This window comes from Neomonachus schauinslandi, chromosome X, assembly GCF_002201575.2.
Source record: "Neomonachus schauinslandi chromosome X, ASM220157v2, whole genome shotgun sequence".
Classification (NCBI taxonomy): domain Eukaryota; kingdom Metazoa; phylum Chordata; class Mammalia; order Carnivora; family Phocidae; genus Neomonachus; species Neomonachus schauinslandi.
Genome location: NC_058419.1, coordinates 85,866,725 through 85,880,152, shown reverse-complemented (window position 1 = coordinate 85,880,152; position 13,428 = coordinate 85,866,725). Strand labels below are relative to the sequence as shown.

At 55.3% G+C, this 13,428-nt stretch overlaps 1 protein-coding gene across 7 annotated transcripts; it reads left to right on the top strand.

The window, feature by feature from the left end:
- The first annotated feature begins 665 nt into the window (after positions 1-665).
- Positions 666-11,556, top strand: CDK16 (cyclin dependent kinase 16). Of its 7 annotated transcripts, none has more exons than XM_021679143.1 (17): positions 1,270-1,302; positions 4,494-4,577; positions 5,772-5,979; positions 6,596-6,729; positions 6,830-6,955; positions 7,052-7,108; positions 7,206-7,320; positions 8,010-8,104; positions 8,197-8,259; positions 8,512-8,635; positions 8,833-8,953; positions 9,062-9,159; positions 9,240-9,345; positions 9,410-9,473; positions 9,653-9,743; positions 11,124-11,201; positions 11,286-11,556. In XM_021679143.1, the coding sequence occupies exons 2-17, from the start codon at positions 4,572-4,574 to the stop codon at positions 11,321-11,323; spliced, it is 1,524 nt and encodes a 507-aa protein (XP_021534818.1). In that variant the 5' UTR covers positions 1,270-1,302; positions 4,494-4,571; the 3' UTR covers positions 11,324-11,556. The 7 variants fall into 7 exon arrangements, with proteins under 7 accessions (XP_021534835.1, XP_021534800.1, XP_021534827.1 ...); XM_021679135.1 differs by lacking the exon at positions 1,270-1,302 and adding an exon at positions 3,892-3,939; XM_021679160.1 differs by lacking the exons at positions 1,270-1,302; positions 4,494-4,577 and adding an exon at positions 666-858 and having other exon boundaries at positions 9,431-9,473.
- The last annotated feature ends 1,872 nt before the right edge of the window (positions 11,557-13,428 follow it).

The window sequence follows — 13,428 nt, the reverse complement described above, 5'->3', positions numbered from 1 at the left end:
AAAGAGGTCTCCTTCCGACCTAAAGTCCCAAGCATGCGCAGTAACGCACCCTCCCCTCTAAAGGTCCGCCTTTCTTTTCTCAGCCTAGGCTCCACCCCGTGAGTCTTGCTGCGGGACGGGGGGAATGGGAGGGGTTAGAGGCGGGACGAAAGACGATTGAACGCTTCTTTGACCAATAATCTTGCGTAATAGTCGGCCTATAGTGAGAGAGGCGCTCAGAACAAAAAGAAGTGCCCGCCCCTGGCGCCGAAAGCCAATGAAAATCTGGCAGAGGCGTGGTACGGGGCCGTGAAATCACGCCTCTTCAGCTCAGCCACGCCCTTCATTCTTGCTCTGCCTCACCCCAGGGGGCAAATCCGATTGGCTGGGCGACAACCTCAAAGGGCGGGGCCGCACACGTTCACAGTGGGAATGAGCTAGCGGAGGTGGGGGGGGGGAGCTGGGCGGGGCTAGACTCTGTCCTATCTAAGGTGCTAGGCCAATGATTCTCCAGGCCGCCTCTCCTAGAAAAGTCATCTTCTCGCGAACCTTTAAATTTCCTGCCTTCTGAGGCACCTCAAGGGACTCAGACTGACTGCCTCATCTGTCTTTTTCCTCCTTGCAAAAGTCCCGTTCGCCACCATGGGGATGTACCAAGTGAGACCAAGTAGGGGGACCGAGTGGTGACCGGCACGCTGGTTACTGGCTGCTGCCCACTTCGGCGCTAGCAAACTTCTAACAAGATCGGAACTGAGTACTAAGCAACCTCTACATTTCCCCCTGGCGCCGTTCCAGGGCTGGCGCCACATTCCCCGGTGGGCACGCAATGGCCGCGCCCCCTCCCGCAGCGGACGGGTCTTTTGGCACATGCAGTCCGAGGTAAGTCCCCTCCTTCCCACTTCAGCCTTTTCGGCGCGTGCGTGCGCATGCGCGGAGCGCGGCGCGCGCGGCGGTTGGGCCGTTGGGTGTTCGGCCCTGGGATCCGCCGCGTCTCCGCAAGCAGTCGGCTCTGAGCCGCGAGCCGCCGTGAGCTCTCGGATTCGAGCGGGCGCCAGCGAGCCCGGGGGCATCGCCCGCAGCGGCCAAGCTCATGGCCGGCTGAGCGGGACGCCGCCTCCGCCTCAACCGCCGCCGCCGCCGCCGCCGCCTCCTCCTCCTCAGCCGGCGGCGGCCCGGGCCCAGCAGCCATGGCCGAAGACTACTGGGACGGGCGCCTGCGGCGAACAGGAGGAGAAGGAGGTCGCGCGGCCTCGCCCCGGGCCGCCGCCCCAGGCGCCGCCGCGCCGGCCCCGCGGCGCTGAGGTTGCTCGCGCGCCCCCGCCGGTGAGCGCGTCCCCGAGACGTGGGGTGGGGGCTGCCCTTCCTCTTGCAGAACCAACCCAGACCCCGGGCGGTGCCCAGGGGTCTGGGCTGCACCGCTGGCATGTGCCCCCTCCCCCAGCGAATTTCCCAGAGTGCACCGGGGCGGGGGTCATTCGGGGCCTTCCTGACCTTGGTTCCGCCCTGGGCCCGGTCTGGGAACTGGGGATGGGTAGTCCTGTGGGTGCTAATGGGAAGCAGGGTGATCAAAGGACCAGAGGATGTGGAAGTGGGTGGTGAAAGGCTCGAGGTTTGCTAATGGCCTGAGCTGTGGAGGGGTCGGAGCATGTGATAAGTCTTACCGCTGTGTAGGGCTTGAGGCCCAGCGTGTGCTAATGGGGGGGGGGGGGGGGCAATGAAGGGCCCCGACGGTGTGTGATAGGGGAGAGCATGTCAGAGGAATGCTGAGGTATGCAAACGGGGTTAAAGGTGTGGAGAGACCCCGTGTGTGTTAATGGGGGATAAGGTGGTAGAGATAGCAGAAGGTATGCTAATAGGATCAGGGCTCTGAAGCCCTGTGTGTGTGGTAATGAGCGTCAGGATGGTGTTAATACTGTGTATTTGCCCATGAGGGACTGCAGCGTGCGGGGGTCTGGAGAGTGCTCATGGAGGTCAGGGTAGTGGAAGAACTCGAATGTTGAGAGTGTGCTAATGGGGGTCATAGCTGTAGAGGGTACGTGCGTGTGTTAATAAAGGTCTGGGTAGTGTGAGGCCCAGGATATGCTAATGGGGACAGAGTGGTGGAAGACCTGAGCCTGTGCTACTGGGTACCAGAAGTTATGAATATATGTGCGGTGGGAGGGCACAGTGGTGAGGGAAATGTCTTAGCACTGTAAGAGATTCAGTATATTAAGGATCAAGATGGTGTGAGGTCAGTGTGTGTGTGTGTGTGTGTGTGTGTGTCCATGTCCATGAGGACAGGGAATGTGAGACTCCAGGATGCGATCAGGGACAGTTATATGTGAAATTTTAGTGACCGTTGATATGGGTTTAGAGCCTTGGAGGTGCTTAAATGTGTGCCATTGGGGGAAGAGTCAGAGCAGTATGGGGTCTGGAAAATGCTAGTGAGCGTCAGAACATTGTGAAGACAGTGTGTGCTTGTGTCCCCGGGGGACTGGGGTGTATTGAGGTTCCAGGGGGTGCAGTAAGGAGGATCGGGGTTGTGAAGGGATTCAGATGTGAACCAACAGGCATTATAGGTGTGGAGGAGTTGAAGCAAAGAGAAATAAAGGACAGGAATATGTGAAGGTCTAGGTGTGATAAAGTGGATTTAGAACCATGGAGGGCTGAAGTGTGTGCTAATGGGGCTCCAGGCTGAATGAAGACCTATGTGCGCTAATGAGGGTCAGGTCATTATAGAACACTGTGTTTGTGTGTCCCTGGGGAATGGGGCTGAGGGTTCAGGGTGTGCTAATGGGGAGGCACTGTGGAGAGGCCCAGTGTGTGCTAATAGAGGTCAGGGTGAAGTGAAGGTCCAGCTTGTGCTGATGGGAGGTGGTGGGGACAGGGTAGTGAGAGGACCAGAATATGGGTTTAATGATGTTTATAGCTGTCGAGGGGTCTGAGTGTGGGCAAAAACAGTCAGGTCAGGGATTGGCAAGTTTCACTTTGTGTTAATGAGATTCAGGGCAGTGTGAAGGTCCAGTGAGTGCTAATTTGGGTCAGCTGTAGAGGGTCCCAAGTGCATGTTAATAGGGGTCAGAATTATGCACGGGGAACAGTGTGTTAATGGGGGTGAGTGCTTTGGAGAAGCTAACAGGCAGCTGGGCCTAGGAGGCGCCCAAGAATGTGGTGGGGAGCCTTGGGCGGTGAGCGTTAACTTAGAGGGGCCTGAGCCTATGCAAACAGAGTTCTCTGCTCTGTTGGGGCTTCCTATGCTGATGGGGGTTAGAAATAAATGGGGAAATTGCAGGTGCTGATAGTTAAAATGCAGAGAGGCCTTCTTGAGGGGCCAGTGTGTGCTTATGGGGGACTGGAAAGGATGAGGATGGTGTGTTCTTGGTGGGAGTTGTGTGGTGACTATGTTGACTAGAGTGTGATGACTGTGTTCTCAGTGGACAGTGTGGTGTGAGGTGATGAGTGCCCTTGGGTGTGAGAGTATTTTGAGGAAGGGTGTATGTCCTCGGGGGTCAGGAAGGACAAATGCCCTTTTTTTTGAGTGGAGTTGTGTATCCAGTTTCTTGCTCCTTCCTTCACTATTCTGAAATCTAAAAAGCTCAGAAAATGGAAATAATAATATTTAAAAGTTTTACTGTATATTAATGTTCAAGTGTCTCTGTTCACAAAGGTCTGCCCAGGGCACCCCTGCTGGGAATGTTGCGTTATATACAGATTTTGTATCCTGTCTTCCTAAAATCCCAAAAAAACTGAACTCTGGAACATGTCCAGCCCTTGGAGTTTCCAGTTAGAGGTCATGGACCCTGGCTCCTCTGGCTCCCTCCTCATCTTCCATCCGGCCCTACTTACTGTCCCCCCAGATGCCCCATTCCCTGCCACAACAGGCAAAGCCGGCTGGGTATTCGTACCATGGATGCAAGACTGCCTTTGGGGTTGGCCATGCTTCTCCTTCTTCAGCTTCAGGTCCAGTGTACGGCCTACTGGGTCAGGATTTTTTTGTTATCCTGGGTTCTCTGAATGGACCTCATCCTCTTTACTGGGGTCTTTCCGCTAGGCTGGCCCCTCTGCTCCTCCTGGGGGTGGTGAGGCCAGGCAAGTGGAAGCAGGGTGTAGGGACCAGTGGGGTAAGCACCTGATGTCAAGGTAACAGATGACCCACTTCTCTCCTTGAATCCAGCCCCAGCCTCATCCTCCCACCTCCTATCTAGCTCCACTTCCCTTGGGCCCGGGGCCATCTTGGGCCCTGCTGTGAGTCCAGATGGTTCCTAGGCCAGGTCTTTCCCCCTCCTTGCTGGCCTGGAGCCCAGGAGGAAGCAGAAGAAGGCCAGCCTAAGCCTTTTGGTGGCCCTGTTCCCTCCAGCAGCCCCATCTAGGTCATCTTCCTGCCGACGCTAGTGTCCCTGGGCCACGTTTTCTGGAGTTGTTCACGGGTAGCAAACTTACCCTGCCCATCCTGGTAGAGATTGGTCTTAGGCCCTCAGCCCCCTGATTCATTAATTTCTGCCGTAAGCACTTTTTGAGCGTCTACTCTGTGTCAGTCACTGTTCCAGGTCCTCAGGATATAGCCGTGACCTAAACAGACAGAAATCTACCCTGGCGGAGCTGATCTTCTAGTTATGGCGGTGAGGAGACAGACAGTTAAGAATATAGAAACCAATAAGTAGATGGTGTCATTTCTGAGGAGGTGATAAGTGCTGGGGGGATAATTTGGCAAAGTGAGGGGGAGCTCAGTGTGGTTGAGATTTTAAATAGGTTTATTTGTGGAGGGTTATCCATGAAAAAGGTGGTATTTGAGCAAGGGTCTGAAGGGGGTGAGGGAGTGAGCTATTTTGAAATCTGGGGGAAGGGTATTTCACGTACCAGGAACTGCCAGTGCAAAGGCCCTAAGGTGGGACTGCTGGGTGTGGTTGCAAAACAACTAGCAATGGTTGAGGGGGAGGTGAGGCCAGAGAGATAATAGGGGTGAATAGGGTGAGACCTTGTGGGCCACCCTTGAGGACTGGGACATTTATTTGGGGTGGTAAGGGAGATGTGCACTCTCAAGTAGAGGAGAAATGAGGCTAGGCCTGGCTTATAAAAATCTGAGTGGGACCCATAGGGTCCCAGCCTGATTGAAACTTTCCAGCGACCCTCAGGACAGCTGGTGTCTATTGAGATCCCCCCCCCCGGAACCTACCCAGTGGTTGGGTCTGGGTAGGACTCCCCTGTCTGTACACCCCTCACTTGAGTAGACCAGTGGGGTAGTCCACTTAATCACCGTGACAGTGGTTGCTGGGGAAGGCAGGCGGGTCCTTGTGGTTGTGGGGAGCATTCTGCCTTGGCAGTTGGGGGTGATGTGGGGCTGGTGCCGGCGGAATATGCCATTCTATGGGCGAGCCCAGGGCCGTATTGGTGGCCCCTTGGTCCTGGGCGAGCCGCTCGCCCCACCCACAGCTGGGCCCATCACCACTGCTGCACCTGAGAATACCTGCTGTGGAGGCCTTTGTTCCCACAGTGAGGCTGCCCCCATAGAGGCCAACAGTCCACCAGTTGGGCCCTTGCCCTCGGCCAGCCACCCAGGCGTCAACACCCAGGTGCGCTACTTAGGAGCAGGGTCCCCCGGGGCTGGCTGGAGGTGGGAAGGCACTGACAAGGGTCCCCATCTATGCCAGGTTTCCGGGAATCCCGAATGGCTCAGGCCTCCACAGTGGTTGGGTGGGCACTGACACAAGTTCATGTCAGTGTACCTCACTAAGTTGTCTTGGGCTTTAGGGGGCCCGTGGTGGTCAGGCAAGTGCTAACGTGGGACCCATTCCCATCTATTCCCCCCTGCTCAGGTCGCCATGGATCGGATGAAGAAGATCAAGCGGCAGCTGTCAATGACACTCCGAGGGGGCCGAGGTGTGGACAAGACCAATGGTGCCCCTGAGCAGATAGGCCTGGATGAGAGTGGGGGTGGCGGTGGCAGTGACCTTGGAGAGGTACCCACTCGTGCCGCTCCTGGGGAACCTCGCTCTGGACGGGGCCCCCTCAGCTCTGCACCAGGTAGGTCCACTGACCACTCCTGCCCCCGAGACTGGTCCCCAAGGTGCTGCCTCCCAGCCGAGCTCCCTTTAGACTTGTTTTATTTCCGTTTTCCTTTCTCCATTTTCTCCTCCCTTCCCTGCCATCCTCTCAACACCTTCTCTCTATCTGTCCATCTGTGTCCCTTTCCTTGGCTTTGTGCCCGGGCCTCGGGGGAGGAAGAGTGCCCTGCCTGCTATAGCTGCCCCAACCTTCCTTTGCCCTTCTCCTGCACTCTGCTATGGCCCCCTCAGGCCTACGGGTGCCTGCCTGCCCTGGGCCCGCCTTCCCAGGGCCTTTGGCTACTCTGCCGCTGTGTGCCTCCTGGCCCTGGGCCAGCACCAGTCTCAGCTCACCCCTGGAATGGGGTGCTCCACTAGGTGACTATTGCCCCTCCACCCCTATTCATCCCGTCCCGACTTGTCTGAACCTCCTTGGGCCTTGCCACCCTCTCCCTGAGGGACTCCAGGCTGCTCTGGGGGCTTGCTTGTATGGACGTGTGTGATGAAGGAATGTGTTATGCTGGGGAGGGGGTTCCTGGGGCTCCAGACCTCAACTGGTCTGCCCTCCTCCCCCCCTCCCCCGTCCTCACCACCAGAGATTGTACATGAGGACTTGAAGATGGGGTCTGATGGGGAAAGTGACCAGGCTTCAGCCACGTCCTCGGATGAGGTGCAGTCGCCAGTGAGGGTGCGCATGCGCAACCATCCCCCACGCAAGATCTCCACTGAGGTGCTTAACCCCTGTCTGGCTGGTGGTGGGGCTAGAAAAGAGGGTTAAACCCAGGGAGGTGGAGCTCATGGTCCTGTTTCCCACCTATCTTGCCCGCTAGGACATCAACAAGCGCCTGTCACTACCAGCCGACATCCGGCTGCCTGAGGGCTACCTTGAGAAGCTGACCCTCAATAGCCCCATCTTCGACAAGCCCCTCAGCCGCCGCCTCCGCCGTGTCAGCCTGGTGAGCGTCTTCTGTTTCTGTTCTCTCCTCCCCCCACTTCTCTCCTCCCCAGTCCCCTCCCAGGAGCCTGCTTCAATCTGCCCCTTTACCCCACAGTCTGAGATTGGCTTTGGGAAACTGGAGACCTACATCAAGCTGGACAAGCTGGGTGAGGTGAGAGACAATCATGAGGCCTATGGTGGGGATGGGAGTCCATGAGAACTTCGTGCAGCCTCCAGCTCCTTTCCTCTCACTCTTCCTCACACCCCAGGGTACCTATGCCACCGTCTACAAAGGCAAAAGCAAGCTCACGGACAACCTTGTGGCACTCAAGGAGATCAGACTGGAACACGAGGAGGGGGCACCCTGCACCGCTATCCGGGAAGGTATAAACACCCAGGAAGGCTGTCCCAGGCTTCGCGGCCTCTCCCCATGGTACATACGTACATGGCCCATAGTGAGAAGAGAGACTGGGGGTTTTGAGACTTTCCTTCTGACACTGAGCTTCATAAGAAAGTGACCATTGTGCAAACCTCTAGATGATAATCAAGGTAACCAGGAATCTGTTCCTGTTTGGAGGAGACACCAAGGAATTAGAAAGCAGGGTGCTTGCTTTGGTTCTGAGAGAACCCATGAAAGTGGTCACCAGTTTTCTTGACATGACGATTTCTAGGCAGACTATCACACGGAATGAATTTGAATTGCATAGAAATTATATATATGCACAAACTCAATTTCACACGAAGCTGCAGGCCTCTGTACTGAGGGTTGAAACAAAACCCCTTTCCAGAAATCAAAAACAGGTTGTGAAAATCTAGTGTCACATAAACCTGGAGCTGCAATCCCAGGTTCTTGCTCCATACTCTTCTCTGAGCCTTAGTTTCCACATCTGGAACATAGGGACACACCTTCCTGGCATTGCGTGGGATAGAGCCAGTGGCTGTGAGCCACCACCCCAGAGTACACAGGGAAAGAAAGAAACCCTGGGCTCATCCCTGTCTGGTCCTCGTCCTCGCCTCTATCCTGAGGGTAGGGTCCTGACTTTTCCCCCATCTCACTCCCATGCTTCCGGCAGTGTCCCTGCTCAAGGACCTCAAACATGCCAACATCGTCACGCTACATGACATTATCCACACGGAGAAGTCCCTCACCCTTGTCTTTGAGTACCTGGTAAGGTTGAGTGGCAGTGGGTCCTGAAGGGGGGAGGTGGGGCGATGGCCACTATCTCCTCTTTACTCCTCTATTTCCTCTTCTCTCCTCAGGACAAGGACCTGAAGCAGTACCTGGATGACTGTGGGAACGTTATCAACATGCACAACGTGAAAGTGGGTGTGGGGCAGGAAACAGGGGCACCCGGGGGCCCCCACTCGCCCACTCCACCCCACACATCTCCCAGAAACAGACTTTTCCCGTTTGGCTTTTTTGCTGGGAGCCCTTGGAGGGCATTGGGACCCTGTCCGCTTTCGTGAGCTAAGGCTCTGGGCTCAGTGTCTGTGTTTGGGGGTGGGGAGCAGTGTCCGCTGGGGGTCAGGCTGCTGGATACCCTTTGACCTCCACCTGCCCTTCCGGGTCCCTAGCTGTTCCTGTTCCAGCTGCTCCGTGGCCTGGCCTACTGCCACCGGCAGAAGGTGCTACACCGAGACCTCAAGCCCCAAAACCTGCTCATCAACGAGAGAGGAGAGCTGAAGCTGGCAGACTTTGGTACCCTGGCCTCCCCCTTCTTCTCAGTGATGCCCCAGCCTTACCCTCCTACACTCCCCCTTCCTCATGACCACCTAATCTCCGTCCCCTTCAGCTTCTCCAGGCTTGGCTTAAGATGCTCTCAGTCCCAACTGTACCGCCCCCCAGACTGCCTGGGGCCTCCTCAATTCCAGCTGCCCCTTCTCTCAACCTACCAGGCCTGGCCCGAGCTAAGTCAATCCCAACGAAGACCTACTCCAACGAGGTGGTCACACTGTGGTACCGACCCCCCGACATTCTGCTTGGGTCCACGGACTACTCGACCCAGATTGACATGTGGTGAGGACAGGTGGAAGTACGGCAGGGGCCATGTGGTGAAGGGGGTGGCTCGGTCACAGTGGCCAACCAGCCAACTGCCTCCCTGTTCACTGTGCTCTCCCTGCCTAGGGGTGTGGGCTGCATCTTCTACGAGATGGCCACGGGCCGGCCCCTCTTCCCAGGCTCCACAGTGGAGGAACAGCTGCACTTCATCTTCCGCATCTTGGGTGAGGAGGAGTGAGCCCTGGGAACCATGGGGACATTTAGAGATGCCCTGTGGATGCTTAGGGTAATTCTTCCCCGCCAGGAACCCCAACTGAGGAGACGTGGCCAGGCATTCTGTCCAACGAAGAGTTCAAGACATACAACTACCCCAAGTATCGAGCCGAGGCCCTTTTGAGCCACGCACCCCGGTGAGACTGGTGGGTAGGTGGGTGGGTATTAGGGGCCAGAGTGCCCAAACTCAATTTAAAGCAGGTCCCCTTGTCCTTGCTGTAGACTTGACAGCGATGGGGCTGATCTCCTCAACAAGCTGCTGCAAGTGAGTCCACCTTCCTGGGCCAGGCTTGGGGGTTAGGGGATTCTAGGTGTGGGGAAATGGATGGGCTCCAGGGGTATGGTCTGGGGTGGGGAGGAAGAGAGGCCTACTTGTTGAAGGTGTTCAATACACCACCCCCGCCACCGCCGCCCCTGTCCTCCCCCGACCTGTCCCCCACTCAGTTTGAAGGTCGCAATCGGATCTCCGCAGAGGACGCCATGAAACATCCATTCTTCCTCAGTCTTGGGGAGCGGATCCACAAACTTCCTGACAGTGAGTGAAGTTGGTGGGGGGCTGTGGGGAACAGGACACTGGGCAGGTTGTGCAGGGCTCTGGCTTGTCACCTCTAAGGGGCCACACCCTTGTTGAGACACGTGGTGTGTTTATTACAAAAATTATTTGCTTTTTGGCTCCTTTTTACCTTTCATGGGAATTTTCAAACATACGTAAAAATAGATGCAACATCGTTTTCCCTTTTTTTAGTAAACATTTTCTCATAAAATATATAGGAAATGCACAGATCGTAAGTATACAGCACAATGAATTTTTTTTTTTAATTTTATTTATTCATTTGAGACACAGAGGTAGAGCATGAGCAGGGGGAGAAGCAGGCTCCTCACTGAGCCAGGAGCCGGACGCGGGGCTCGATCCCAGGACCCTGGGATCATGACCTGAGCTGAAGGCAGACGCTTAACCATCTGAGCCACCGAGGTGCACCAACACAGTGAATTTTCACAAACTAAACACACCCATGTAACTGGCATACAGGTCAAAAACTAGGATGTGAGGGACGCCTGGGTGACTCAGTCTGTTAAGCGTCTGCTTAACATAAAATAACATAAAATAAAAAGATTTTATTTATTTGACAGAGAGATACATAGAGAGGGAACACGAGCAGGGGGAGTGGGAGAGGGAGAAGCAGGCTCCCCGCGGAGCAAGGAGCCCGATGTGGGCTTCCATCCCAGGATCCTGGGATCATGACCTGAGCCGAAGGCAGATGCTTAACGACTGAGCCACCCAGGCGCCCCTCCCTCTGGTTATTTTGAATCAGCTCCCAGAGATATCATTCATCTATAAATTTCAGCATGTGTCTCTAAAATATTTTTTAGGGGCGCATGGGTGGCTCAGTCGTTAAGCGTCTGCCTTTGGCTCAGGTCATGATCCTAGAGTCCTGGGATCGAGCCCTGCATCGGGCTCCCTGCTCCGTGGGGAGCCTGCTTCTCCCTCTCCCACTCCCTCTGCTTGTGTTCCCTCTCTCGCTGTGTGTCTCTGTCAAATAAATAAAATCTTAAAAAAAAAAATAAAATATTTTTTAATAACAATGTCATTATCATACCTTAAAAAAATTGGCTCACTTCCTGTTTCTCCCCACTGGATTAAACTAAATCAAATCCCAAACACCATTCATCACCTAGACTCAACAGATGGTAGTTGCAATACCGTTATCATGCTTGACAAAATTCCTGATTTCCTGGTGTCGTGTAATAGTCCGTATTCCCTAGTTGTAGCTGGTTTGTGTGTAAGGATTACTTGATAGGTGGAAGTCAAGCCTCTCAAAAGGCAACTTTTTATAATTCCCCCAATGGTGCCATGTGGGAGGTGATCCTGGATGGCCCTGTGGGTCATTTCCCACTGTCTCTCTCCCATCCACAGCTACTTCCATATTTGCACTAAAGGAGATCCAGCTACAAAAGGAGGCCAGCCTTCGGTCTTCGTCAATGCCTGACTCAGGTAGGTGTGGCCCTTGCCCTCTTCCCTGCCCCAGACACCTACCTGCTTACCCACCAACAGCCATCGTTCTGCTTTCCCCTGCAGGCAGGCCAGCTTTCCGCGTGGTGGACACCGAGTTCTAAGCTGAGTTCTAAGCCACAGACCGAGGCCCCAGCAGTCAGCAGCTGGAGGGATGCTACTCCCCTCACAGGGCAGCCCGCAACTGCATCCTCCTCGCTTGCTGTCTGCTACCTGCCTGACTCATGCTCGCCTGCCCACATGTCCCCCGCTGCCTGTCCGAACACCTGACCATTGGCCTGTCAGCCCACCCATTGGCCTGTCTGCTGGGTGCTAACAAAGCTCTCATCGCTCCTTCGCCTGGTTTGTCTGTCTTGTCTGTCTGTCTCTCTCTGTCTCGGTAGTTGCCGGTGGACAGCATGGCCGTGCCAGCCTCCCACACTGAGGCCAGGCCTATCCCCCCTCCCCATCATATCCTCCCCCAGGACCACTACCCCACGGCCAGCCAGGGGTCCGGAGCTAGCCCAGGCTGGGGATCTCGACTCAGACAAGATGTGGCAATGCCTTGGGTCTGAGGCTTCCCCTGCCTGCTTTCCTGCCTGCCCCACCTGCCTCATGTTGTGTGGGCCTTTTTTTTTGTTTGTTTCATTTCATTGTTGTTTTTTTAATTATTTTAAATGAGGTTTTCATTTTTTAAATGCAATATCTCTGTATACAGACTGGCTGGGCCCCACCCCCTGCGTGTGGCCCTCCCACAGTATTTTGTGCAATGAAGCCCCGCTCCCAGCCTTTCCAAGGCAGGGACACAGCCCCTATTTGGAACCCTGACCATCACCAGACCCTGGGGTCGGCTAAGGGAAAGCATGTCTCGACCATTCGCCTTCCTACCCACCCCCCGCCTGCCATCCCCAGCCACAGGGGGACCTGGGGACTACCGGAGACTCTCTGGGAGGTGGACGAGGTGGGGGGCCCCCCACTCTTTCCCCCCTGCAGTCCCATAGCTGGGGCCTCCTTCCTTCTCAGGGTCTCCTTAGCCCAACCCTCCTGCCCCTGTCCCACTCGGTGCTGTTGCGTAGGGCCCTGCCAGGAACTGACCAACTCTTCAAGGAGCCATAGCGTGTATATGCGCACAAGCAGGGGCAGAGGGATGCCTGGGGGTCTGTGCCCAGGTGTTATCCCTGAACCCCTGGGGAGGGTGAGGCAGGGCAGGGACAGTCTCTGGGGTCAGTCCCAGATGGGTGGTTACCTCCCCGTCCTCCACTCTAAACCTGGGGCCCTCAAATGGGGTGGGAGGGCTGGGGTGGGGGCCCTCCTAGTGGGGTTTGGGGGGTTGGGTTCCTGAATGCACCATAATCGCTGTATGAAATATTAAAAAGTCTAAAGTGAAAAACCTGATTGCAAGTCCCTGCGGGGGTGGGGGTGGGCTCAATCCAAGGTGAGTCCTGGGACCTTGGAGAATTCATAACTGGTTCCCACTGAAATGGGCCAGGGACATGGCATGACTATGAAAGGCATCTGAGGGGTTGCACACGCAACAGTGGAACATTGAGTTGAGGCAGGTAGGGCAGGCTGAATAGAGGATGAACTAAGAATCAAGCAGAGAGAAGAGATTCACCCAAGAGTATGAGGAAGCCAGATGGTGGGGCCTGGTGTTTGTAGAGGGGCTGTTTGTTTGCAAGACACTTGGGAAGGCCCAGTAAAGCCAGGAGGTAGGGAGGAGAGGCCCAGTATGACCACATGTCAGAACTAGACACCATGAGGTAGGCCAGTTGGAGAGGAAGTACGAGAGAGGCTAAATTTTGGACCACTGAGAGGTAGGGGAATCCTTTAATGGGTCAAATTCAGGAGTGGGGCCATCGATGGATGGAACTAGAAGTTTGGATTATTGGTGTCCAGGAAGTAACAGAAACCCTGGGCATGTGAGATAACCCTGAAAAGGATGCAGTGGCTACTGCAGGTAATAAGCCTAACTAAGGCTGGTTACTGAAGTCCAATGGTGGTGGCCCAAGGACCTCTAACCATTCCACTGTGCCCCTGTAAGCATTTTGGTGATATCTCAGCCTGCAGCCTTACGGTTGAATGATGGCTGCCATGTTCCCAGAGATGGGGAAGCAAGCAACAAACAGGACATCCTTCCTGTCTTACTTCCTTGTAACAGGGCTGAACCGTCCACAAGTTCCTCAACAGACTTCCAGTGCCATTCCGTGGCTAGAGTAAGATGATATGGCCA

What these genes read in the sequence shown, in the direction of transcription:
- CDK16 (XM_021679110.1), top strand. Translation starts at nt 5,289, where the DNA reads ATGTGGGGCTGGTGCCGGCGGAATATGCCATTCTATGGGCGAGCCCAG. An exon ending in CACGCAAGATCTCCACTGAG is followed by an intron (nt 6,730 to 6,829) that starts GTGCTTAACCCC and finishes CTTGCCCGCTAG; the next exon opens with GACATCAACAAGCGCCTGTC. An exon ending in TTCGTCAATGCCTGACTCAG is followed by an intron (nt 11,202 to 11,285) that starts GTAGGTGTGGCC and finishes TTTCCCCTGCAG; the next exon opens with GCAGGCCAGCTTTCCGCGTG.